The 26564-nt window shown below is 38.8% G+C and overlaps 1 protein-coding gene across 1 annotated transcript; it reads left to right on the top strand.

The window, feature by feature from the left end:
* The first annotated feature begins 233 nt into the window (after positions 1-233).
* On the top strand, positions 234-7929 carry KRT39 (keratin 39). Its single transcript, XM_072638139.1, has 8 exons — positions 234-671; positions 1677-1759; positions 2359-2515; positions 3403-3564; positions 3712-3837; positions 5742-5962; positions 7608-7660; positions 7742-7929. The coding sequence occupies exons 1-8, from the start codon at positions 234-236 to the stop codon at positions 7912-7914; spliced, it is 1413 nt and encodes a 470-aa protein (XP_072494240.1). The 3' UTR covers positions 7915-7929.
* The last annotated feature ends 18635 nt before the right edge of the window (positions 7930-26564 follow it).

The following is a 26564-nucleotide window of genomic DNA, read 5'->3' as shown; positions in this document are numbered from 1 at the left end:
TTTTTATGAGACTAGGAGTTCTCTGAGAAGTAAATAAGCAGACTAATTAGATGTTTCTATGGAAATTGATGGAAACATTAGAAAGAATAACATCCTGCATGGTGTAACACCCCCTCATAGGAGGCTATATAAATGTGTGAAGAAGGAAGGAGTCTGGTTTTTGGCTTGGGGTTGGGTAATGAAGACTATGGAGGTGGGGTAAGGAAGGTATTGACACTGCCAGGATTTACACTATGGCATCCAATTGTGGGCCTCCCAAATGTTCTTCGGCTACCTCCAAAAGCCACTCTAGGCTTCCAATTTCCAGAGCCCTCTCTGCCTCTACCAGCTGCCAACCCAAGAGTTGTCAAATCAACCGGTGCCAGGCTAAGGCCTGTCCATCTAATGTCTGTCACCCAGTTCCCTATCGCTCTCTCATCTACCTCCTGAACAACTTCAGGGTATCCTTCTGTGGAGCCAGCCGTGGTGAGGGCAACTTTGATAGCAATGAGAAAGAGACCATGCAGATGTTAAATCAGCGCCTGGCTAACTACCTGGAGAAAGTGAGAAGCCTAGAAGAGGAGAATGTCTACCTAGAGTGCAAGATCCAGGAGCATCACGAGAAGCAGACCCCCATGGTGTGTCCAGATTACCTCTCTTATTTCAAGATCATTGAAGAGCTTCAGCAAAAGGTAATAAATCTTGAGTCTTGGTGCAATCCAGATGTAGCCTTGGGACCTTTGAGACATAGGTGTTTGCTAGAACTTAACACTTCTGGAAATAATAATCACTGGTATTCATGTATAAGATTTACAAAGAGGTTTTTGTGTTGTTTTACGTACATGTCTGAGGGAATTCCTCAAGTAGGGATGAAACATGTTATGTAAGGGTCCTGTCCAACCTTTTATATCTCCTCGTCATTGCAGAGGTAACTTCTGCCCAGTACTATCGGATTAGACTACCCAGTACTAAGTTATAATAACTGACAATTCTATGGCTAATTAAGTAGTACAGTGGATAGAATGCTGGTCTTAGAGTCAAGAATACCTAAGCTCAAATACAGTCTCAGAAACTGACTAGGTATGTAACCATTGGTAAGTCATTTAACTTCTGTTTGTTTCAGTTTTCTTGGCTGTAAAAATGGGAATGATAATAACATCTCCTCCCAGGGTTTTTCAGGATCAAATGTAAGAATCAAATTATATATATACATATATATATACACATATATACATATACATATATATACATATAATATTAAATATAAAGCACTATAAAAGATATATATATATATATAAAGGACTATATAATGTTAGCTATAATGCTTTTAATTTCTGAATTTCAAAAGTATTCTGGGATTATAAACCAAACCATGAAGATTGTTGAAAGCATTAAAGCATTTTTGTTAGAAGCAGCTTGGCATGGTGGATGGAAGGCTAGCCTTTGAGTCAGGAAAACTTGGAAAACCAGCTGTGCAATCCTGGGCAAGTTGCTGAATCTCTCAGGGAGTTCTCTCTAAGATGTCAAATTACTGATAGGGTGCCATGTGGACAGTTCCTCACATGGATGAAACCCCAGATAAAGATTTTAACTTTAAAAGTCTTTCATACCAGCTGAGATAGTGCCAAAGGAAAACATCCTAGGAAGAGTTGCTGGCTTTCAAATCTCATTCATTTGCACAATCTCTTAAATCCTAGATCTTGTGCACCAAAGCTGAAAATTCCAGGCTGGTCTCCCAAATAGACAACACTAAAGTGATCGCTGATGACTTCAGAGCAAAGTAAGCTCACTTGGACCCTTTCATATGTTGTTTTGTACAAGGCCAGCTCAAGGTTAAACATTCACTTGAGGACCAACTATGTCCCAATGGGGATTCACACAGGGGTCCAGCAAGGATCTTTCTTTTTATTTTTTTTGAAAAATGTTTTGTTAAAAGTTTAATACTGAACACCAATATAACCAACTCAATTTAATTACTAGCTTTAAACATCCAAATTAATTCATTCCCATGCTTAAAGAATTTATAACATTTTTAGTCACCCCTCCAGATTCTTAATCAAGGTTCAAAAGGAATTTTTCTTTCTAGTATAGTAAGGAAGTGATTAGTTCTCCTTCTTTCAAGAAAATCACAGTCTGATGTCATACTGACAAATATTCTTGAGTGCCTCTTTGTTCCTGATCCAAGGACAATTAAGAATTAATGTTAAAAGCTAAAGTTGAAAGAGTGTAGTTCACCTCTAAAATACCCCACAGTAGAAAGCTAGAAAACAGGAGATCCACAGATAAATCTAGAGAAAATTTCTACTGCTTAGATTTGTTACCTTTTGTTATTGAACCATCCTTTCCTTCCCCTTCTCTTGCTTTCTCTTGGGTTTAAAGGTATGAAACTGAAGTGGCCCAGAGACAGCTGGTAGAAACTGATATCAACAGTCTCCATCAAATCCTGAATAAACTGACTTTGTGCAAGGCTGACTTGGAAGGGCGAGTGGAGTCTCTGAAGGAGGAACTCCTTCATCTCAAACATAACCATGAAGAGGTTAGTAAAATATCCTAAAAAGTCATCAAGGCCTCAAACCTCAGAAAATGTCCACTCTGTTGAGCTAGTCTTCAGGGAATAACCTTCCCTGCCAAATGTTTCTCTCATTTCTACGTTTTAAAAGAAGAGTTGTTTTGACTACTACCAAAACCTGATCTCTTCCCATCTCAGCAGTATAGTATATATTTAAAGTTGTATAAGGGAGACTGGGTTGAAAAATCAGCAGCTCTTCTGGCTTCTAGCATGATGGGAAAAAGCCACATTTTCCTAGTCCAGCATAAGGACAACACAGAGAACTTGGGTTTATGCAATCCTGGCTTTCAGTCAGCACAGCTGAGAAAAGAGATTTCTCATTGCTGTAGTCCCCTATACTGCTTTATCCTTTGGATGTCCTCAGAAACATTTTAAAGCCCTTACAATTTAATTGATGGGAAGGGTAAGTAAAGGAGCAGGTCTTACCCTGATCCACTCTATGATACCTTTCTATTTTAACTATTCTTGTGAAGCAGGTGGTCCACTCTATTTTTCCCATGTTATTTCAGTACCCTTGTGCAAAACCCTCTCCACCTCACCTTAGTTTCAGTTAACATTCAACCTTTTAGTCAATTCATCATTCAGAACTACAGTTAAAAATTTAGGAAATTCTAAATTCTGATACTAAATGGAACCTGGAAAGAAAATGACCATTCCCAGTTTGGAATGAAAAGACCAAGGTTCAGATGTGTGCAATTTTTGGTACATGATTTAAACTGCCTAGACCTCAATTTTCTTTTATGTCAAATAAAGGGGTTGGACTATACTGTACTATACCAGGCTATTTGTACTGTGAAATGTGGTAATCATCCATCGACTAAACAAATCTTCTTTCTTTTTTTCTCTTTCTCTAGGAAGTAAACTCATTACAATGCCAGCTTGGTGACAGACTCAACATAGAAGTGAATGCTGCCCCTTCCATTGACCTGAATGAGGCACTGCAAAAAATGAGATGCAAATATGAGTCTTTGGTTGAAACTAACCGTAGGGATGTTGAAGAGTGGTTCAACACCCAGGTGGGCACCTTGAGATAGAAGAGCCCACCCACACATATGCACATACATCTGCACACATGCACACACACATTTGCTCTTAGAAAAGTCCCCATCACCTTTTAATGTCATTTTTTAAAAAATGTTAAAAATATGTTGTCTGTGCCTCAGTTGCAGGAGCTGAACCAGCAGGTGGTATCCAGCTCAGAAGAGCAGCAATGCTTCCAGAAGGAGATCTGTGATCTGAGGCGTACCATCAGTGCTCTGGAGATCGAGCTGCAAGCCCAGCACAGCCTGGTGTGTAGCCCATAGGAGTTGGCAAAGCCTAGTATGCATTGACTTCTATAGATATGGGATGATTCAGTGTAGGAGGTGAGTTCAATTAACTTAGGAGCTTCCTTTGCCATGTAGTCCTTGGCATTCTCTGAAGCCAAAATGGCAAAAGATCAAACGCTTTAGCATTAGGGCCGGCCCTTAGCGTGGGCAGAGTCTGTGGTCATCTGTATACTATGATTTCATAGCATTGTAAATTTAGAGCTAGAAAGGAACTGAGAGGTCATCTGGTTCATCCTCTTTCTTTTGTGGATGAAGAAAATGACATTAGTTAAGTGACTGGACCATGGCCCTTTACATTCAAATCCATATCTGCTGGCTTCAACTTCAGGGCTATTTCCAATCCCTCTTATGGGGATTCTAGGTTCCTTTCCAAACTCACCTCCTTCCCAAATATCTACCCCAGTGAGGTCTGGGAAACTACCGAATGAGCTAATATATATTAAGCACTTTGCAAAACTTAAAGCCTATATAAATGTTGGCTATTACTACTGGTCTTATTACTATTGACATTAGCAGTTTAATCCCTTAACATTGCTTAACTGCCTCCTTTAGTCAGCAGGTATGGGGGAAATGTGTGGCCTCAAGGCCATGTGTGAACCTCTAGGTCCTCAAGTGGGACCCCGCCAATAGGGCCACATGTGACCTCAGGCTACAGATTCTCTGTTTCACTTTTCTCTCTCTCCACATCATCTTTTAAAATGCAAATACTCCAGGCTAGGGCAATGGCAAGTCCCTATATCTTAAAATGAATGAGCTTAAAAGGCTACTTTCTTAGAGTCTTCACCTAAGTGTAACAGTGGGGTAGCACTGACTACCTAGGGGAGGGAGAAAGAAGGAGACCCTGAAAAAAGAGTCAGTACAGTGTTGGACACAGAATGAAAAGACCCAGGTTCAGATCTGTGTAATTATTGGTACATGATTTAAACTCCCTAGACTTCAATTTCCTTTTTTTGTCAAAGAAAGAGGTTGGACTATATGACTTTGATGGAACATTTTAGTTCCAAATTTATGATTCTAAGGAAAGACGACAGCTAAAGTGGAGAGAGGGAGGTCAAGGGAAGATAAACTTTTCTACTTCACAATGGTGCCTAAGATTTGGGCTTATTTAGTGCTAGGTGGCATTGTCGATAGAGTGTCACACCTGGAAGGAGGAAGACCTGTGTTCAAATCCAGCCTCAGTCACTTATTGATCCTGAGCAAGTCACTGAACACTGTGAGTCTCAGTTTATTCATCTGTCAAATGAGATAGAAAAGGAAATAACAAACTACTTGGGCATCTTTACCAAGAAAACCCCTAAAAGGGTCACCAAGAGTTGGACACGACTGCAAAAATGACTAAACAACAAACAGCAAGTGAAGAATGAAAGTATTTAAGGATCAAGGGAGAATTGATATCTTTTACTAGGGGAGACAGAATTTAAAAATGAATGAGGCAAATATACCAACCTCAGAGGAGCTTCCATTAAATGGTAAATTCATACCTTAAGGTTTATTTTGAAAAAGCTGCACAAATTCTTCTTATCACATTGCAGAAAACTATATTTAATCTCTCTCAGCCTTAGCTGACCCATGTGTAAAGTGAGAATAGAACAGATGACCTGTAACATCCACTCCCACATCCACTCTAGCTCTAATTCTAATTCTACTTTAATTATATGAACCAGAAGTCTACTTATAAATTCTTAATAAGAAGTACACTCGTAAAATTATTATAAATAATATAAAATTATTCTAAAATGTACAAATCATCATTTTATATAGTTTAGGCTCAATTTACTCTAATATCACCAAGGAACACAAAGCAGAACTCTAACGAACAGCTCTTCATAATCAATTGTTAACTTCATTTATCTTTCTGTCTTAAGAGAGATTCTCACGAATGCATTCTGACAGAAACAGAGGGCCGCTATGCCATCCAGGTAGCCCAGATCCAGTGTCTGATTGAGAACTTGGAATCCCAGCTGGCTGAAATCCGATGTACGCTGGACAGGCAGAATCAAGAGTTCCAGGTCCTGCTGGATGTGAAGTCCAAGTTGGAGTGTGAGATCGCCACATATCAACATCTTCTGGAGAACACTGACTGCAGGTTTGTGAAGCTAGAGTGACTTCTTCAGCCTATTGAGGGTACTCTGGACAGACTATACCAGGGCTGGGGAACCTGCAACCTTGAGGCCGCATGTGGACTTCTAGATTCTTAAGTGTAGCCTTTTGACTGAATCCAGATTTTACAGACTCTCTATTGATGATTATCAATCTAAGACTATAAAAGTTTCCCCATTGAGAGTTCTTTATACCAACGACATTCCCAGCCTAGTCCTCAAAAATTCAGGTGGCTCAACGGATAGAATGCACCTGAAGTCAGGAAGACCTGAGTTCAAACTAAGCTTCAGACACTTACTAGATGTGTCACCTTGGACAAGTCATTTAACCTTTTGTCTGCTTCAGCTTCCTCCCCTGCAAAACGAGGATAGAAATACTATCTATCTCCCTGTTGTAGGGATAAGATGAGATAGAGTTTTCAAGGAACTTCGCAAACTTCAAAGTGTTATATAAAAACTACCATTGCTATTGCTGCTGCATTCTTTAAATGGACATCAAAGGCATACCTTGTTGATATATTCTTTAATATATATTAATTCTTTTAATGTTATTGTTCTATATATGTCCACTTCCTAAAAGAGGGATTACTCTGTGATTAGGAGCATTACTAGGTTCCGCAGCAAGATCATAGACCCATGGGTCATAGACCCTGCTGGGAGTCTAATGAAAACTATGGACCTTTTATCAGAATAATGTTTTGTTTTAGTTTTGGAAAATCCATAATTGAAGGAAATGCTAAATATTTCAGTTTGAGGTTAATAAAAATAAAGATGTAGTTTTTTTTCCTTTCCAAGTTCATAAAAACCTGGAAATCTACTTATGAATCTTTTGGGGGAGGGGATTTAGAGGGGCTATGGAAGCCTAAGGCAAGAATCCCTCATTATTGTTGCTGCTTGTCTGTCACTCTTGAAGGGGCTCAGTGTTTCAGGAGGGTGATTTCAAGGAAATTGGAGTTGTGAGACAGGGTTGTGCAAAACCAACAGCCTCACTCTCTCCTCCCGAGTCATCAGAGTCCAGTAGCAAGACATAGGTCAAGACAACTGATGATGGCCCCAGATGCAGTGGGAGACCCTGGTCTTTTTAAGCTAAGGTCTTTCCCAAGTCTTAGACCCTTCCTCAAAGGGAACAGTGCAGTATTTGTAGAACACAGCTTATTAGTATTGTTAGGTTGGGTCTCAATAAACCAGAATCTTTTACTCACTTCCCAGCTATGTCAGATAACAGGGATTGCCAGAATTCAATTAATTTCAATTTAGGTCTAGAAATATTTTGTTATTGTCTGCTAGATGCACATAAAACACCATGCTAGGCACTGGTGATACAACAATGAAATAAGACATATTTCTTGCCCTTGAGAAATTTGCAATCTAATGGAGGCAAGTTCATAAGAGTTGATGCTTCTTAAACCTCTCTGAAGACTATTCTGGTAACTTCTACTTATCTGAACCTTTATTTTAATTATTTTCTCCAGGTAAATTGAGAACAAAAGATCAGATTGTGAAGGGGATTATTTTGCATGAATTATGTTAATCTGTTTTTATTATTCTCCATTTATCAGTTGTTGTTTTTTTTAATATCACCGGTACTTTCCCAGTAAACCTTACCTTAAATTGTATGATATTATTTCCTAGGCTTCCCTGCAATCCATGTGTCACAGAACGTAAGCCTTCACCCTGTATGCCCTGCATATCTCAGACTTTGGAATGTACGTCCCCAGCTTATGTAACATGCAGGCCATGCAACTCTTCGATTTGCAATGTAAGAGCTAACCCCTGCAATTTTTGCTCATCCCTGCCTGCGATCCTGGCCAGAATCTATACCTTAACCCAGGAGTTCCAGGACGGGAAGGTCATTTCTTCTCGAGAACATGTACAACCTTGTTACATCCCTCGCCTCCAAGTCCGCTTTGTCAACAGGGACAAAGAAGGTATCAGTTGAATGAACAAGATGATACTACCCATCCCATTCAGAATCTTTCCAAAAATATTCTGCAGTTGTTTTCATTGGAAGCTTTCAGACTTTCTTATTCTTCAACATAAATTCATAGCATCATATAGGTTTAGATAATACCATAGATTAGAACTTAGCAATTATCTACCCCAACATTCTTATTTTACAGAGACAGATGCCCCAGAAAGCTTGTTATCTGCCCAAAGTCAATTAATTCAATTTGATTCAATTCAACAAGAATTTATTAAGCACCTACAATATAGTAAACACCATGCTGTATGTGAAAGTACAAAAACAAAAATAAAAACAATCATAATGATGAGAACATCTAGTATTTATATAGCACTTGAAGGCTTTGCAAAGTGCTTTACTTATCTGTTCACTGAATCCTCACATTTCTGTGATGTTAGGATGGAGTGCCTGGCACATAGTAGACACTTAAGGTTTATTGGCTTACTGTAAGAGGTACTATTATTAAGCACATTTTACAGATGAGGAAATTGAGAAACAAAGAGGTTAAGTAACTTGCCCAGGGTCACACAGCTGTTGAGTATCTAAGACAGGACTTGAACTGACTCCAAGTAGTGTGGTCTCTCCACTGTGCTACCTAGCTTCCCTAAAGTCTTTGCTTAGAAGGAACCTGTTGCAGTTATGAAAGAACATGGAATTTAGAGTCAGAAGACGTGGTTAGGAATCTGACTCAGCTAATTACTACCTACAGGACCTTGGACAAGTCATTTCCTGTCTCTGGGCTGTAAAAGATACCAACTATAGCAATAACACAAACTATATGCAAAGCCAGTTGAGGGAAAGTAGAGGGGAATCACATAAGGTAGAAAATGTCAAAGCTCAGAAACAAAAACAAGTCACTGGACACCAAACCAGCCAACTGACCGAAAGCATCTTTGTCATTAAACACCCAGAACAATGGACTAAGCTACCTGACTTCACAGACACCAGGTAACCCAAACCCCTTTTGCATGTCTAGGCTTTGTTTATTTATCCTCAGTACTGGAGCTGGTTGGACAAGTTCTTTCACAAGAATTGTTTTTGGCCACAACACAGGAAGATGAGAATATAGAATTAGGTATCCCAAACTCAGACTCCCAAGTACTCCTTTTAATAGAGACTGAGTGTGTGATTTTATTTTTTTTGGGGGGGAGGTAGCAATCCCCTTGATAAAGGAATGCCCTCTACCAGTGCTGGTCATTACTGTCTAGTTTGGAGCAGGGGTGAGGAATCTGAGGTCTCCAGGCCACAGGTTCCTGACCCCTGTTTTAGAGAGTTGCCTAAGGCACTGAGAAGTTAAATATCTTTCCTGGGTTCCAAACCCTAGATGGGTCAAAGAATGGACTTGAACAACAACATTCTGAAGAGTACAGCTGCCCTCCTCAGACACATTTGCTAGGTGTCTTGCTGTTCTTGGTGGGCCAGAGGGCATCTGAAGGTGGTGCTTCTTAGTCATTAGTATAAAATCTGACATGGCAGCATCTTAAGCAGTATGACCTGGTGGCTAATTTGGACTTGCTGTGTGAACTAAGTAGGCACCATAGGCAAGTCACAATCTCTCTGACACCCACTAACTGGCACTAACTCCCTAACCAGGACAAATCACTCAAGACATCTCTGGCACCCACTCACTGGGTGCCATAGGCAAGTCCCTTAAAACCTTTCTGTGTTATAATAATAGCTAGTGTTTATATGATATTTTAAGGTTTGCAAAGCACAGTGCACGTCATCTCATTAGATCCTTACAACAACCCTGGGAGGTCAGTGCCATTATGATCCCTGTTTTACAGAAAAGGTATCTGAAGTACAGAGAAGTTAAATGACTTGCTTAGACTCCCACAGCTAGTAAGTGTCTAGTTCAGGATTTAGACTCCAGTCCTCCAGACTCCAAGTTCAGCACTCTATCCAAGATGCCACTTCCAGACCTATGCATCAGTTTTTTTAAATGGAGGGAGTTTCCTTACTGAAATAACCACAGGTCCTTGATGTAATGTTAATGACATTTCAAAGAGGACTCAAACAGATGGATTTTCTTGTAGGATTATTTCACATCTTCTGTGTCTTCTGTAAATAAAGCCAAATCCTGTTTTCTAAACACATCTTTCTACTAGGCCATACGTTCTAATGCTGGAACTTCCTAGACTTGTTAGCTCTCAGCTTGTTTTTTTGCTACTTCCTCACATCCAACTCTCTCCTCAGTGATTCACAATAAACTTTTTCTCCATAAATTTGTCTATTTAATCATACATATTTAATCTGGAATCTTAATATTTCATAGCTCTTGAATAAAAGACTATAACAATGTATCCATAGGTCTTACAAACAATCTTTATTCAATATAGCAATTTTTGAAAGTCTTGGGTTTGCATGTCAGAAATTATTTTTTAAAAAATATATAATATTTTATTTCTGCCCCAATTACATGACACAACAATTCCAAATTCTATCCCTCCCTCTGTTCATCTCCTTACCTCTCCCTGAGATGGTAAGCAATCAGATATAGGTTATATATAAAATATTTCTATATTAGTTATTTTGTACAAGAAGACTATAATGGTTATTTAAATGGGAAGCTCTTTCCCACCCATTATGAGCACAAGACCTGCTTAAATCACATGAAAGCCTAAGTCACATGTGGTAGGAGGAGCTTGCACCAAACAGGTGGAACAGGAAGTGTGGAGCAGAACTGGGAGGAAATTGGTGAGAAAAGTTAGGGCGAAGGAGAGAGAGTACTCAGGCAGGCACAACTAGCCTTGTGAGTGTTTGTTTGTAGAAAGCAGGGTGGGGAAGCTTGGGAATGGCTTTGTCTCTTGCAGTGCTAATGTGTATTGACTTCTTGGTTACTATGATGGATGTGATTTTCTGGTGTTAGGGTCTGGCTTTCTGGTGTCTGAATAACTTTTACTTCTGCTTTCTGTTTTTTTTTAAATTTAATTTTATTATTATTATTTTTTAATGTTTAAGAATCACTGCCATTAAACTAAGATTTTTTTCCCCCCACTCCTACCCCCTACTACCCCCTCCCTCCCCATGATAGCATACAATTCTGTATAGGTTCTATATATACTTTCCTATTGAGTACGTTTTCACTATAGTCATGCTATGTAGTCAAACTAAAATAAATGGAAGAAATCATATAACAAATCAAAACATGATACACAAAAACACACACACACACAAACATGATCTGCTACATTCTGCAAATGACTTCCATATTTCTTTCTCTGAGTATGGAAGGCATTTTGCCTTAGAAAACCACCACTGGGATTTTTTTTTTTTAATAAGTTCTTGCGTTATTACAAAATTCCAAGTCTACCAGAAAAAACTCTAGCACACTGTGGTCATTGCTGTGCACAAAGTTCTCCTGGGTCTGCTCCTTTCACTCAGCATCAGATCATATAAGTCCTTCCCGGCCTCTCTGAAGTCTTCTTGTTCATCATTTCTTATGACACAATAGTACTCCATTACATTCATATACCATAATTTACTCAGCCATTCCCCAATTGATGAGCATCCCCTTGACTTCCAGTTTTTGGCAACTACAAAGAGTGCTGCTATAAATATTTTTGTACATGTGGGACCCTTTCCCATTTTGGGGAATCTCTTGGGGACACAGTCCTAGTAGAGAATTGCTTGGTCAAAGGGTATGCACATTTTTGTAGCCCTTTGGGCACAGTTCCAAATTGCTCTCCAGAATGGTTGGATGCGCTCGCAGCTCCACCAACAATGAATTAGTGTTCCAACTCTCCCACATCCTCTCCAGCATTTTTCATTTTCTTGTTCTGTCATGTTTGCCAATCTTATAGGTGTGATGTGGTACCTTAGAGTTGTTTTGATTTGCATCTCTCTAATCAATAGTGATTTAGAGCATTTTTTCATATGACTATAGATATCTTTAATTTCTTCCTCTGAAAATTGCCTGTTCATATCCTTTGACCATTTATCAATTGGGGAATGACTTGCATGGTTATACATTTGAGTCAGTTCTCTATATATTCTAGAAATGAGGCCTTTATCTCCGAGCTTAGCCATAAAAATTCTTTCCCAATTTACTACATCCCTCTGAATTTTGATTGCATTGGTTTTGGCTGTGCAAAAACTTCTCAGTTTAATGTAATCAAAATTACCATCTTGCATTTCATAATGCTTTCTATCTCTTCTTTAGTAAAAACTTCTTCCCTTCTCCATAAATCTGATAAATACACTATTCCTTGCTTCTCCAGTTTATTCATGGTATCAACCTTTATACCTAAGTCATGTACCCATTTGGACTTTATTCTTGTGTACGGTGTCAGGCATGGGTCTATGCCTAATTTCCACCACACTGTTATCCAGTTTTCCCAGCAATTTTTGTCAAACAGTGAGTTCTTATCCCAGAAGCTGGGGTCCTTGGGTTTATCTAACAGGAGTTTGCTATATTCCTTGCCTACTGTGTCTTGAGTGCCAAGTCTATTCCATTTGTCTACCTTTCTGTTTCTTAGCCAGTGCCAAGTGGTTTTGATAATTGCTGCTTTATAGTACAATTTGAGGTCTGGTAGCACTAGGCCACCTTCCCAAGCATTTCTTTTCATTAGTCCCTTTGGTATTCTGGACCTTTTGTTCTTCCAAATGAATTTTGATATTATTTTATCCAGCTCTAGAAAATAATTATCTGATGGTTTAATTGGTATGGCACTAAATAAGCAAATCAATTTAGGCAGAATTGTCATTATATTAGCATGGTCTACCCATGTGCAACTGATGTTTTTCCACTTACTTAAATCTGACTATTTGTGCAAAAAGTGTCTTGTAATTGTGTTCATATAATCCCTGGGTTTGTTTTGGCAGGTAAATTCCTAAGTATTTTATAGTGTCTACCCTAGCTTTAAATGAGATTTCTCTTTCTATCTCTTGCTGTTGGACTTTGTTGCTAATATATAGGAACGCAGAAGATTTGTGTGGATTTATTTTGTAACCTGCAACTTTGCCACAGTTGTTAATTATTTCAAGTAGTTTTTACTTGAATCTCTGGGATTCTCTAAGTAAATCATCATATCATCTGCAAAGAGTGATAACTTAGTTTCTTCTTTGGCTATTATTATTCCTTCAGTATCTTTATCTTGTCTAATTGTTACAGCTAGCATTTCTAGTACCATATTGAATAATATTGGTGATAATGGATATCCTTGTTTCACCCCTGTTCTTATTGAGAATGAATCTAGCTTATCCCCTTTGCATATAATGCTTGCTGAAGGTTTTAGATAGATACTGCTTATTATTTTATGGAAAGTTCCCTTTATTCCTATGTTCTCCAGTGTTTTTAATAGGAATGGGTGTTGTATTTTGTCAAAAGCTTTTTCTGCATCTATTGAGATAATCATGTGGTTTTTGTTAGCTTTGTTGTTGATGTGATCAATAATGCTAATAGTTTTCCTAATATTGAACCAGCCCTGCATTCCTGGTATGAATCCTACCTGATCATAATGTATTAATCTCGTGATAAGATGCTGTATTTGTTTTGTTAAAATCTTATTTAAAATTTTTGCATCTATATTCATTAGGGAAATTGGTCTATAATTTTCTTTTTCTGTTTTGTCTCTTCCTGGTTTGGGTATCAAAACCATATTTGTATCATAGAAAGAATTTGGGAGGACTCCTTCTTCCCCAGTTTTCAAAAATAGTCTATATAGTATTGGAATTAAGTGTTCTTTAAATGTTTGATAGAATTCACTTGTGAATCCATCTGGCCCTGGAGATTTTTTCCTAGGGAGTTCTTTGATGGCTTGTTCAATTTCTTTTTCTGAGATGGGGTTGTTTCTTCTGCTTTGTATATGTAGAGTCTGTTGTACTTTGAGATTCAAAAGTACTCCAGCATAATCATGGTCGCCCTTGGTGCTGTGAATATTGCCTTGGAGATATAAAGATTCAAATAAAAAAAAAATGAAAGTAAAAAATAGAATACTTCAGGCTATATTCAGATAATAACAGTTCTTCTTATTGTGGCAGATAGCATGCTTTATCATGAGTCCTTTAGAATTGTCTTGGATCATTGTATTGCTGAGAATAGCTAAGTTATTGATAGCTCTTCATTGTACAATATTGTTGTTACTGTGTACAACATTCTCCTGGTCCAGAAATTGATTACTGCAAGACTTCCACATTTGGGAAGGCAGTCTGATTCCTGCATCAGCTGAATCATGATTCTGCCATGGGCTTGAAATAATTCATTTATCTATACACATGATAAGAAAAAAAATAATACTCAGCTCTCTTTCTATATATTCTTTCCTTTGAACCTCACAACAGCCTATTACATAGATACTGTGGGTAGTATTAATTTTTCCATTTTCAAGATGAAGAAACTAAGGCCCAGAGACTCTCTACTGTCTGTGATCCCACAGCTTTACATATGTCATCTCATTTGAATTTTACAGAGGTCTGGAGAAGTAAATGATATTATGATCTTCATTATATAGCGGACAGAACTGAGGCACAGGAGGTTAAATGATTTGACCAGGTTCACACTGATAAGTGTGTCAGTGGCAGAATTTGATTCCAGTTCTCTTTAAACCCAGTGCTCTGTCTGTTGTACCATGCCTCCGTAAGAAATCAAATAGGCAAAGAGGGTACAGAACTCTTAAATGAGACCTTCTCCTAATGTTGTTGTTCAGTTGTTTCAGTCATGTCCAACTCTCCTTGACCCCACTTGAAGCTTTCTTGGAAAAGATACTGGAATGGTTTGCCATTTCCTTCTCCAGTTCATTTTACAGATGAGGAAATTGAGGCAAGCAGGGTGAAGTGACTTGTCCAGGGTCACAGAGCTAGTGATGGTGCTTGGGTGCATGTGCTTGGGCCCCAGTTCTAAAATCACATTTCTCTCCTGCCTCAAAACACTAACCCAGGCAGTTTATCCCCAGCCCAAGGACACAGCCTGCCCCAGCAACAACCGTTATCTCCTTTCCTGACACAGCAGCCAGCTGCACCTATAGAACTTATTAATCTGAACCAGCTGTGTATTGGCTGAAGGAGCTGTGCACTGGGTCATAACAACATTTATTTCTCACTAACCAATCATAGGTATGCTAGACTTAGACATATGTATACTCCCTTCCATTTACCTTGTCTAACAAGACATTGATGAGAGCAACCTGTTATTTCTAAGTCAGTCCTGACTGCTAGTTGACTTAGTGACATTTCAGGCCTAAAACCACACTTTCAGGTAGCCCCATCTTGGGTTATTTCCTGATGAACTCTGGGTAAAATATCTGTGCAGTAGATACCAAAAGTGCATGTTCCTTTAAGAACTGATCGCTCCTTAATCACTTCCTAATCCCACCCCAAAACACCTAGTTAGCATATTTGGAACATGTTTCCCATAGAATGTCCTATATAAACTTTACCTGTACCCCTCTAAGGTTGCAGGTTCCCTAAGAACTCTTGCCCACTGAAAAGCATAATAAATCTTTACCTTGACCTTAACAATGCTTGAGTCTGCGAATTCCTACCAGGTGATTTGCCCCTGGTACCCCAGTCTTTGTGGGGGTCTCATCTCCCCCATCTTCCAGCCCTCATCACTAGGAAGTGTCTGAGACCAGATTTGAACTTAGGAATATGAGTCTTCCTGACTCCAGGTCTGAATCTCTGTATACTGTACCACCTAACTGTACCCATCTTCCTAAGTACCTTTCAGTACCCCTCCCTCATTGATTCCAGTCTCCTCTGAACTCCTTTTGTACTCTGGTTTTCTACCACGTCATTCTCATCTCTGATCTGCCATGATTTGCTACTCTCTTCTCATCAACTAGATTGAGGTCTCCTTGAAGGCAGGGATTTTTACAACCTCTGCAATCTTACTAAGGGAATCACCATGGGGTAGTGTATCAATAAGCACCCCAACATATGCGGGAGGACCTGCTACCACAGGTTCTTAGATGTGTTTTATAAAAGGAAAAGCAACTTTCAAGGGTTTAACAATCACTTTGTTTAAGCACAGGTTATCAGAGAAAATCAAAATTTCAGAGAAATAAAAAATGAATCAACAGACAGCACTTCCAAACTGCCTGACCATTACATGCATACACATGTCTGACCATTACATACATACACAGTTACTACAGAGGGAAGCATCAATTTCTGGGTTTTAGCCTGGGGGTGTAAGGGGACTCCTTAGCAGCTTCCCAGAATCTCTCTGGCCAAAGAAACTACTCCAGTCAGTAAGACCCAAAGTAAAACCTCACCTTCAGAGTATTTATACATTTTTTAGAGCCAGAGGGCATCACCCTCTGACACAGAGCCTAAATAGAAAAAAAAACACAAGGTACTTGGGACCCTCCTACAAAGCAACTCCCCTAATCAAGCTTCCCATCAATGGGTGGGAGAGATCCTCCCCAATCAAATTATTCAATCAGAGGCATTTTTAAAACAAAAACAGCAAAAGATTCTAATTTGATTGCCATTTATAGGTAGGGAAAGGGTGCTTAACCTTTTGTGTGTCCTAAGCCCCTCTGGAGGTCTAGTGAAGCCTATGGAACTTTCTCAGAGTAATGTTTTTCAATATATAAAATAAGATACACAGGATTACAAAGGAAACAAATTCTCCTGAAATACAGTTATCAAAATATTTCTTTTAAAAAGTAAATTTGTTTTTTAAAGACTCCCAGATTAAGAGATTATACCTGTGTCACCTTGAGAAAATCACTCCCTCTCTGAGTTTGTTTTTTTTTTCTGTAACATGAGAAACATGAGCTAAGATCCTCCCAGTTCAAAATCTCCTACTCCTGTGCCCCTGGCACAGTGCCCATGACAGGTGACAGTCACCTGGACTACTTAGTTGATTGATTAATAAGTAGATGTGAGAACTATGGAATTTAAAACTCCTCAGCTTTGAGATTTAAATTTCAACAGACTGAACTCAAGGCTGATGGACCTCAGTAAAGTTCTTTCAAAACTGCTGCTGAGCTGCAGTATCTTGGCTGCTTCCAAGAAGAGTGTTGTCATTTCCTTTCCCTTTTCTCCTACTCACAGTGAAAATTCTTCAGATCTCCACTACTGCAGGTATATTGATGTGGCATGAACAGTGGTGGAAAAGAGCACTGGACTATGAAACAGGAGGACACATTGATTCATTCACTTATAAATAGAATGGGCATGAGAAACCACTGATGAAACCCCCATCATTTTATAAAAGACACAGAGCCCCAAAGAAGGAAAGACACCTGCCTAAATCAGCCCAGTAACAAAGTGGATGGAGCACTATGTCTGGAGTCAGGAAGACCTGCTTTCAAATCTGGCCTCAGATGCTTAGACAAGTCACCTAAACTTTGTGTGCCTCAATTTCCTAAATTGTAAAATGAGGATAATAATAGTACCTACCTCACAGGGTGGCTGTAAGAATCAAATGAGATAATAATAAGCTTAGCACAATGCCTGGTACATAGTAGGAGTTTAATAAATACGTATTCCCTTCTCTTCCCCCTCTGAATGCACTCAAGGATCTCTTCCACATTTACCATATATATAGAATTCTTTCCTGATGAAGAATGGATCTTCTTATGAATGCTCAGGGCTATTCTCTAGATTGAACCTTTGTTACCCTAGGCAACTATGTGATACAGTCAGAATTCAAACTCATATCCCCATCTCTCTGTCCAGTACTCTTTCTATAATGTGTTCAGCTCCCTCTTAGTACAAGCCCTGTTTTTGCCATTTAACAAAGAGCTGTTATGTGTTAGCCTACTGTGTAATCCTGGACAGCTAACCTAACCTGTCTGATCTTATTTTTGTTCCTTTATCAGTAACATGAGGGAGCTGGAGAGATTTTCCCCAAGGACACTGACATTCTATGACCTCCCAGACAAGATGAAGCCTGTGATGAGGAATACTTCCCCAATGTAAGTTGCAAAAAGACTTACTGTAGGGTAATCAAACCTATTCTAGTCCTAGAAATAAAAGGTCAATCCAAAGGAAATGTAAAATGACTTTTAGAACATTTAAAGTTACTTTTAGAATATTTTAAATTGCTTTTAGGATTACTTTGAAATTTAGAGTCGGGTGACCAAGGGTTTGCCTTTCATCTCAGCTATTTACAAGCTGTGACACTGACCAAGTTCCTTAACTTCTCTGTGTATTTAAGTTCATAATAATAAAAAATAAAATTTAATAGAAGTTATCTTCACCATTTTATGTATAGCTGTGGAAGCCAAAATTACGTTACTCTTAAGAGCAAGCATGGGTTGGGATCATAAAGTGCTGAACTGAAAGGAACTTGGAGATCATCTCCTCTTGTGTCTTTACTGTTTAGAGGAGACTATAGGAAAGAAGAGACCATGACCACTGTGATTATGTCCAGAAGAGGCAGAATTCAATCAATCAATCAATAAGATTGTTGTTCAGTCATTTGCAGTTGTGTCTGACTCTTTGTAACTCCTTTTCTTGGCAAAGATACTGGAGTGGCTTGACATTTCCTTCTCCAACAAGGATTTTTAGGACTATTATGTGCCAGATTTTGTGTTAGACACTAAGGAGGGGGAATAAAAAGGAAAAAAAAGTCACAGCCCTGAAGGAGCTCAACTTCTATTAAGAGAGACAACATGTACACATAGAAGTATATACAAATTCAATAAAAGTTAATTTTTTGTTATTGTTCAATCATTCAATCATATCTGACTCTTCATGACTCTGTAGACCATACTGTCAATGGAGTTCTCTTGGCAAATGTACTGGTGTGGATTGCCATTTCCTTCTCCAATGGATTAAGACAAAGAGAGGTTAAACCCAAGGTCAAGTTAATTTTACAGGATTCAAACCCAGCACTTCTGAATATACATATAAAGCTCTTTCCTTTACAGCCAGGCATTCTTTACCTTTTGTATTTCATGAGCTCCTAGGACTGTCTGGTAGAGCCTCCAGACCATTTCTTAGAATAATGTTTTCAAATGTATCAGATAAATTACATGGGATTATGAATGAAACTAATTAAATTGAAACAAATATGTAGTTTTTCCATTCCAAGTTCATGAAACCTCTAAAATATATCCACACACCCCTTGAAGATCCATGGGCCAAAGGCTAAGAATGCACCTTCTCTGCACCATGCAACCTGGACTAAGAATCAGAATGTCCTTTGCTAACTTGAATTTCTCTTTAGGTAACTTTCTTGAAACCTTTTGGAAGCCTATAAAATGTAAGTATACAGGCCCTTTATGCAGAAAGGAGAGCCCTTGGGACATGTTTTTCCTCACTCTTTTGTAATTCAGCCTGTCATTGATAATGTAGGAATGGGTCTAAAACTCTTCATCCCTTTTCTTACATACTCAGAAATTGGATTAAGTTGTGTTCCTCTATTTTCTTACTTACCACATTCAAATTCACCTAACATTCACCTCAGATCCATTTCTCCAAAATACACTTAGAGTACAACTAATCCACGGAGAAAAATAAATTCAAATAAAACTTCTGGAGTTTAAATTTGGATGCCTGGATTCTGATACCTCAAAACTTTTGTGTGTATGTATGTGTGTTTGTTTCATCCTGGATTTAAATGTTGTAAGGTGATGTAATGAAAAGGCATACCTTCTTCAAAGTTCCCTCTGACTCATGTAAAAAATAAGGGTAAAGGCCACATTATTTATTTTTAAACACTTTGATCTCAACAGGTTGAAACTATCACTTGACCTGTTGTAATTGTCTCCTAGAAGAAAGAGAATTGACATAAATGACAAATAGCGTCTCATCTTCTCAGAGGCCCATTATGTAAATCACCTAGTGAGAAAGGGCTAAGAAGTTTTTATAAGCATATCACTAACATCAGTCATCCTGCTTGTTGTCTAATTAGATCAGTGACCAAAAGCTATTCCCAAAATGATCTTTGGAATGAATATGGCACTTTAGAAGATGGAATTTTAGACCACAACATAGGATTTTAGAGTTGGAAGGGATGTTGGAGATAATCTAGCCCAACTTGATTACAAAGGTGAACAAACTGAGCCCCAGAGAGGTTGTGATTTGTCCAAGCCTACACAGCTAGCTAGCGGTTCTTGCCTTTCGATCCACACGGTGCAGCTTAGATAGACATATCATTATGTCATCGCTTCTATACGCCCAAGTGACTCCATTTGTTAGAAGGTAATTCTACCATGACTAAAGTTCACCACCTTCCTCATTCTTAGTGATTCTTTTAAGGTAATTAGATGGTGACAGTAAAGTGCTTTGAAGCCCTTAGAATAAGGTATTAATTGATTAAGAAATATTATTACATTTTACATGGGTAGTTTTAATTGGTCTAGCAGTGGATTCACTCCTGGAATGGTCAGGAATGATTTCATGACCCTGGAAGTTTTTTCTTATTCTTGCCCCTTTGATCTGTAATTGAAGTCTGAATAATCAGAAGTTAAACCCTTCAGAAAAGCATCCACATGGAGGGATATAAAAAGGGAGAAGGAGAGAGATTAAGATTCAGGAGAGAAGGGAATATGCCAAAAGGAAGAGGAATAACTCTGTCTACTATAAACAAGAATAACAAATTTATATAAGCAAAAAGATTTGCAAAGAGCTCTACACATATTGTCTTATTTGAGATTCACAATGACCTTAAGAAGTAAGTGCTGATATTGTCACACTTTATGAATGAGAAAACTGAAGTAGGTAGCAGTTAAGTGATTTACTCAGGATCACACAGCTTGCAAGTATTTGAGGCTAGATTTGAACTCAGATCTTCCTGTCTACAGGTCCAGGGCTCTATCTACTACCACTTAGCTGCTAGAATTTATGAATAAAGACAGTTGAATAAATTCCAAAGTTTGAAGTTAGTATTATTATAAGTAAGCTTGGAATATAAGGTTTTTACCCTAAGATTAAACAATTTCAATTCAAAGAATAATTATTAAATAGTGACTATATGCAGAGCACTCTGCTAAGATTTATAGAAAATAAAAAGTTTGGAAAAGAAAGGGTCCTTATTCTCTAGGAGATTAAAAGCCATTAGATACGACACAAATGCAATGAGTAGAAAATAAAATAATATAGCATTAAAAACTTGAAAGGTACCAAGAATGTATTGTTAGTTGGAAGAGGAGAGGACATTTTGAATGGAAGAAGGAGAAATCATGGAGGATTTCCTGAAAAAGGAGGCATTTGAGTTAGACTTTGAAGGATGAACAGAAATTCAACAGAAGGAGATCAGTCTTATAACTTCTAAGGAACAACAGGTGGATTTGTTATTCAGTCGTATCTGACTCTTTGTGACTCCATGGATCATAGCACACCAGGCCCTTTATCTTCTACTGTCTCTCAAAGTCTGTCTGAGTTCTAGTTCCTTATTTCCATGATACTATCTATCCATCTCATCCTTTGACATTCCTTTTTCCTTTTATCTACTATTTTTTCATGATCTTCTTCAGCAACAAAGGACAAGCACACAATCTTTCCCAGCATCAGGGTACTTTCTAATGAGTCCCATCTTCACACTATTCAGCCAAAGTATTTAAGCTTCAGTTTCAACATTTGCCCTTCCAGTGAATAATCTGAATTAATTTCTTTAAGTATTCACTTATTTGACTTCCTCATTGTCTGACAGAATCTCAAAAGTGTTCTCCAGCAAAAGCACATTCTGTGGAGCTCAGCTTTTCTTAGAGTTCAACTCTCACAGACATATATTGCTACTGGAAAAAAACATAGCTTTGTCTCTACTGACCTAATAAGACATGGGGAATGTATGGAGGGAAATTAGTAATTTGGTTTTGCTCAACATAATGAAAATGACATAAGTCTAGAAAGGTAAGATAGAGATGGATTATAGAGGACCTCAAATGTCAAGTAACATGATTTGAACTTCAGTTAAAGCAGGTAATAGGGAGACATAGATGGATTTTGAGCAGAGTAGTGGCATGACCAGTAGCTTCAATATTTTTGTAGAAGCTGAATACTTTGGCTTATGTGGCTGATTGAAAACCCCGATGTCTACGGCACTATGAATCACAAGGTTTATAGGAACAGCCCACACATCAAGTTCAAATGGGAGCAGCCCTGTTTAGCAACTCTAGACAGGTTTGTTAAGATGTGACTTACACTTTCAGGCTGAATATCAATCATCAAGGGCTTATCATTTCCTCATTAATGGTTTTAGATCAGGAGCCACCCACTTTGTATTAAATACATACTCAGAAAAAATATAACAATATATCTTTGCAACCCATTATGTTCAAGGGATGGTTAAAGTTGGTTTCTTACTGCTGTTTACCTCCTTTGATCACCTTTGTCAACCATTTACCAAAGGTTTAGTCCAAAGAAAGAAACAGAATCAGTTTCCCCCTTAACCAAAGGTTTGCCCTAGAACATATAGAATGGGGTCTCCCTTAATCAAAGTTTGTCCAAAAGAGAAAACAGAATGGGGTTCACCTTACCAAAGGTTTGAACAAAGAACAAACAGAATGAGTCTGTGTGCTATCATGTGCTTATTTTTTATCTTTAAGCCACAAAATCATGCATGGAGTCATAAAACAATTCTAAATTCAGAGGTAAGCAAGCTGAAGGAGACACTTTATATACTCTTAGAGCAATCCCAACTCAAGATGCCTGTGTCAACCCAAAATTACAGTTTCCATCTATATTTAGGCATAATGTGAGAAAGGAATTTCTTTTTTTTAATATATAATTTATTTATTTTTCAGTTCTTAACATCACTTCTACAAGAATTTGAATTCAAAATTTTCTCCCCATCTCTCCTCGCCCCAGGAAAGCATGTACCCCATCCACCTCTTCCTCTAGTCTGTCCTCCTTTCTGTTACCCACCCTTCTTCCATCCCCCTTCCCCTCTATTTTTCTGTAGGGCAAAATAGATTTCTGTACTCCATTGCCTGTATAGCATAATTTCCAGTTGCATGCTAAAGCAATTTTTAACATTCATTCTTAAAGCTTTGAGTTCCATATTCTCTCCCTCTCTCCCCACCCACCTTCATTGAGAAAGCAAGCAATTCCATATAGATCATACACGTGTAACAATGCAAAGCAGTTCCATAATAGTTATGTTGTAAAAGACTAACCACATTGCCCTCTGTCCTATCCTGTCCTTCATTTAGTCCATTCTCTCCCTTGACCCATCCTCCCACAATAGTGTTTGCTTCCAATTATCCCTTTCCCCAATTTGCTGTCCCTTCTATTATCTTCCCTCTCCTATCCCCTTCACCTTGCCTTTTGACAGGGTAAAATAGATTTCCATATCCAGCTGAGTGTGTATTATTCCCTCCTTCAGCCTTCTTTAGCAATGAAGGACGAATGCAATCCTGTGAGTAGACGTAGCTGCCTGAATGGGGACCCAGCTAGCTGGGTAACTCAGCACCTCCTCTCTTGTATGCCTCCCCCTCCCCTTCCTTTTCTTCTTCAAAGGAGGTAAATTTGGATGGCCAAAAGATGCTCAGTTGACTTGGGCTTTGCTGGCTAGTTCCCTTCCTTTCCTTTCCCTTCCCTTCCCTTCCCTTCCCTTCCCTTTCTTTTTCTTTCCTTTCCCAAAACCTTAAACATACTGCACTGTGAAGCTGGGACACCAATGGACCCCTGCCTAAAGGCTCATCTGGACCCTCCTAGCTTTAGAGTGATTATCAATAGTAACTGTTACTGCTTCCCTCAACCCTGATGTCTTACTTTTTCTTGGCCTCATTAAAGGGGCCTTGCCCTGGATGCTTCTTAAACAGGCCTATTCAATGAATGGGCATTACCTCACCTTAAGTGAGTACCTACAAAGATCTTGGTCTAAAGGACCCCAGGTCTTCCAGTGTATCCTGGGTCATCTCCAGTAATCCTGATGAATATCTGATCACTGGATTCATATGGCTCTGGAGGAGAAGCGAGGCTGGTGACCTGCATAGTCCTCCCTCACTCAAAACAAAGTCAAGTGCAAGTCATGTCACATCATCATTTCTCTAATGACATAGTCTTCTTCAGCAATGAAAGATGAATACACAATGAGAGTAAGGCTCAGTTATTTCCTTTCACCTCCCCTACACTTCCCCTCCATTGTAGAAGCTCTTTCTTCCCTCTTATATGTGAGATGAATTTCTACATTCTACCTCTCCCTTTGTCTTACTCTAGTACATTCCATTCAACAGTAAATTTTACTTTTTTAGATATTTTCCCTTCATATTCAGCTCACTATGTGCCCTCTGTCTGTATATATATATATATATATATATATATATATATATATATATATATATATATATATATATATATATATATATATATAATATATACACACATATATACATATACACATGTACATATACATACCTACATATATGTAATATATACATACATACATTCATATGTATACGTACCTACATACTTTGGTGTTCCTCATCTGAAAAGATGGAAGAAAATACCTTTCTCATCAAGAAAGTAATTTTCTATAGTCTTATTTATTTTCCCTTTTGGGGGCATTTTTCTAGACAGTTACTTGACTTTTGAGTCCTTTGTCAAATGGAGGGTATACTCTATGGACCTGTAAGTTCTCAGTTCCTCCAAGGTGGCACAATCATGGGAGAGGAGTTTACTCCTCTCCTGGCTTGTACTCTGGTCTAGGAGGAACCACAAGCTTTTTTGCCCAGGATCTGCAAGTAAGATTCCCTCTCCAGAGCCTCCACCAGCTCTACCACACCAGTGCTCCTTCTCACCCTAACAATGCCACTCAGGACTGACACCCAAATCGGCCACTCAATTCCCCCAGGGCCTTTAGGCAAAGGGCTCCAAAAATGGACACTGCTTCCCCAGTGGCTGCCACCACCCTGGGGTTAGGACTGAGACCAACCTACTGCCTTCTCATCCAGATGAAAGAGCTTTCTCACTGACCTTTGAAGCTGCCTTTGGTGTTTGTGGGTTGAGAAATCTGGGAATATCAGCTGCTATCTGTGATTCTGTGCCCTGAAGCCTCCTCTAGTACTGTCCAAGCCTCATCCTGCTGCCAAGGTTGGGCCATGCTCTGCTCTGAGTCTGGTGTGATAGACCTTTCCTGCTGGCTTTCCAGGCTGTCTTGGGCTGGAAATGTCTTTCACTCTGTCATTTTGTGGCTTCTGCTGCTCTAGAATTTGTTTAGAGTCATTTTTTACAGTTATTTTAAGGCCTATAGGGGGAGAGCTACAGCAGATCTGTATTTCTACTCTCCCATCGTGGGTCTGCCCCATCTACACAGATGGCATAAACTCTATTACTGAACCACCAATACTTTATCAGAAATATTTTAGTGGGGATTCCTCATTTGATAAATTAAAAGTAACCTCTGTGACCCCTTCCATTTTGTAATCCTAGATACCATTTAAGGTTATATGTTTATTGCCTAGTAATTTGGGGATGAAAATATCCTCTATAGTCTTCTATGATATCTGGATGAACATGATTATAATATAAGTACTCCCCCCCTCTGATGTAGATTGCCAATCACCTATGCCCTCATAACCTGCACAAATCTTATTCATGTATGGACCTGCCTTTACTACCAAAATCCTTGGCATAATTAGCAAAAATGAAAGCACTTGCTAGGAAAGGGTGTACTACAGCCACTTCTTACCAGGTAGATCAAGGCTAGGCTTGTTGTTTGATTGATTATCCAGACTGAAGACAGTGTTGTAGAAAGTCTAAATACTGCAGATTAAACTTAAAAGTATGTCCTATGTACATTATTTTTCATTGAGTTGGTTGCTAAACATTTACAAGCCAGTTGTTAGCTTCTACGTTTTATGTTGGGAAACAAGGAACTCTCTGTCTCTGCAAATAATCCTGAACAGCCCTCCCTTCACCCCTTTCTCCTCTAGACTTCTAGAAGAGGAACAGAGAAGTAAAGGAAAGGGACAAAAGGAGGGAAATAAAGGGAAAAGAAAGAAACATGAAGAGAAATAAAGAGAGTGGAGAAGAAAAGGAAGAATTGATACAGTTATGAAGAAGCATAGATTTCCAGCTAGAAGGTATTTTAGGTGCCAGCTAATTCAAACCCTTCTCATTTTTCAAATGAGGAAATTGGGTCCCACACAAGTAAAATGGGCTATCTAAGTTCACCTAGTTAATGAGTGACATCACTGGGATGTGAATCCAAGTCTTGTCTCAGAATCCAGTATCCCTTCTTGTGAAGCCAGAGGCAATATCCTGGAGCAGAGATGGGGAATCTGCTATGGACTGAGGACCTAGACATGTAGCCTTGAGGCAACAGATTCTCCACCCCTCTGATTCCCATGCAGTCCAAGGATATGGAGTCAAATTAAATGATGTGAAATAAAGAACAGGAAGATTCTTACACTCAAACTCCATTCCTTCTGAAGTCCTAGCTGTGGTACAACTGGGTTCTCATAATGACCAACAATATGTTTGGGGTGATACCTGCACTGGGGTCATGCTGAACTACTAATATATTTCTTGGATCAGCCCCAGGTCATTTGAGTACCCCTATCTAACTTTTCAGGAAGTAGTGTAGAGGATGGAGGGATAATATGAAGCATAGTGGTGGAGGAGTCAAAGCTGGAAGTGTTGACCCACACAGAAGATACACCTCTAGGGAGAGGTTCTAGGGAGAGAGGACACCATGAACCTACATGGAAAAGGCAGGTGAGAAAACCAAGGATCTAAAAAGAAAAGTAAACTAAGGAAAATACATGCATGACAATATAAACAAA

The sequence above is a fragment of the Notamacropus eugenii genome, chromosome 2, assembly GCF_028372415.1.
Source record: "Notamacropus eugenii isolate mMacEug1 chromosome 2, mMacEug1.pri_v2, whole genome shotgun sequence".
NCBI classification, from domain to species: Eukaryota; Metazoa; Chordata; class Mammalia; order Diprotodontia; family Macropodidae; genus Notamacropus; species Notamacropus eugenii.
This window is presented reverse-complemented; position numbering and strand designations above follow the sequence as displayed.

What these genes read in the sequence shown, in the direction of transcription:
- KRT39 (XM_072638139.1), top strand. Translation starts at nt 234, where the DNA reads ATGGCATCCAATTGTGGGCCTCCCAAATGTTCTTCGGCTACCTCCAAA. An exon ending in TTGAAGAGCTTCAGCAAAAG is followed by an intron (nt 672 to 1,676) that starts GTAATAAATCTT and finishes CTTAAATCCTAG; the next exon opens with ATCTTGTGCACCAAAGCTGA. An exon ending in GCCTTCACCCTGTATGCCCT is followed by an intron (nt 7,661 to 7,741) that starts GCATATCTCAGA and finishes GCAATGTAAGAG; the next exon opens with CTAACCCCTGCAATTTTTGC.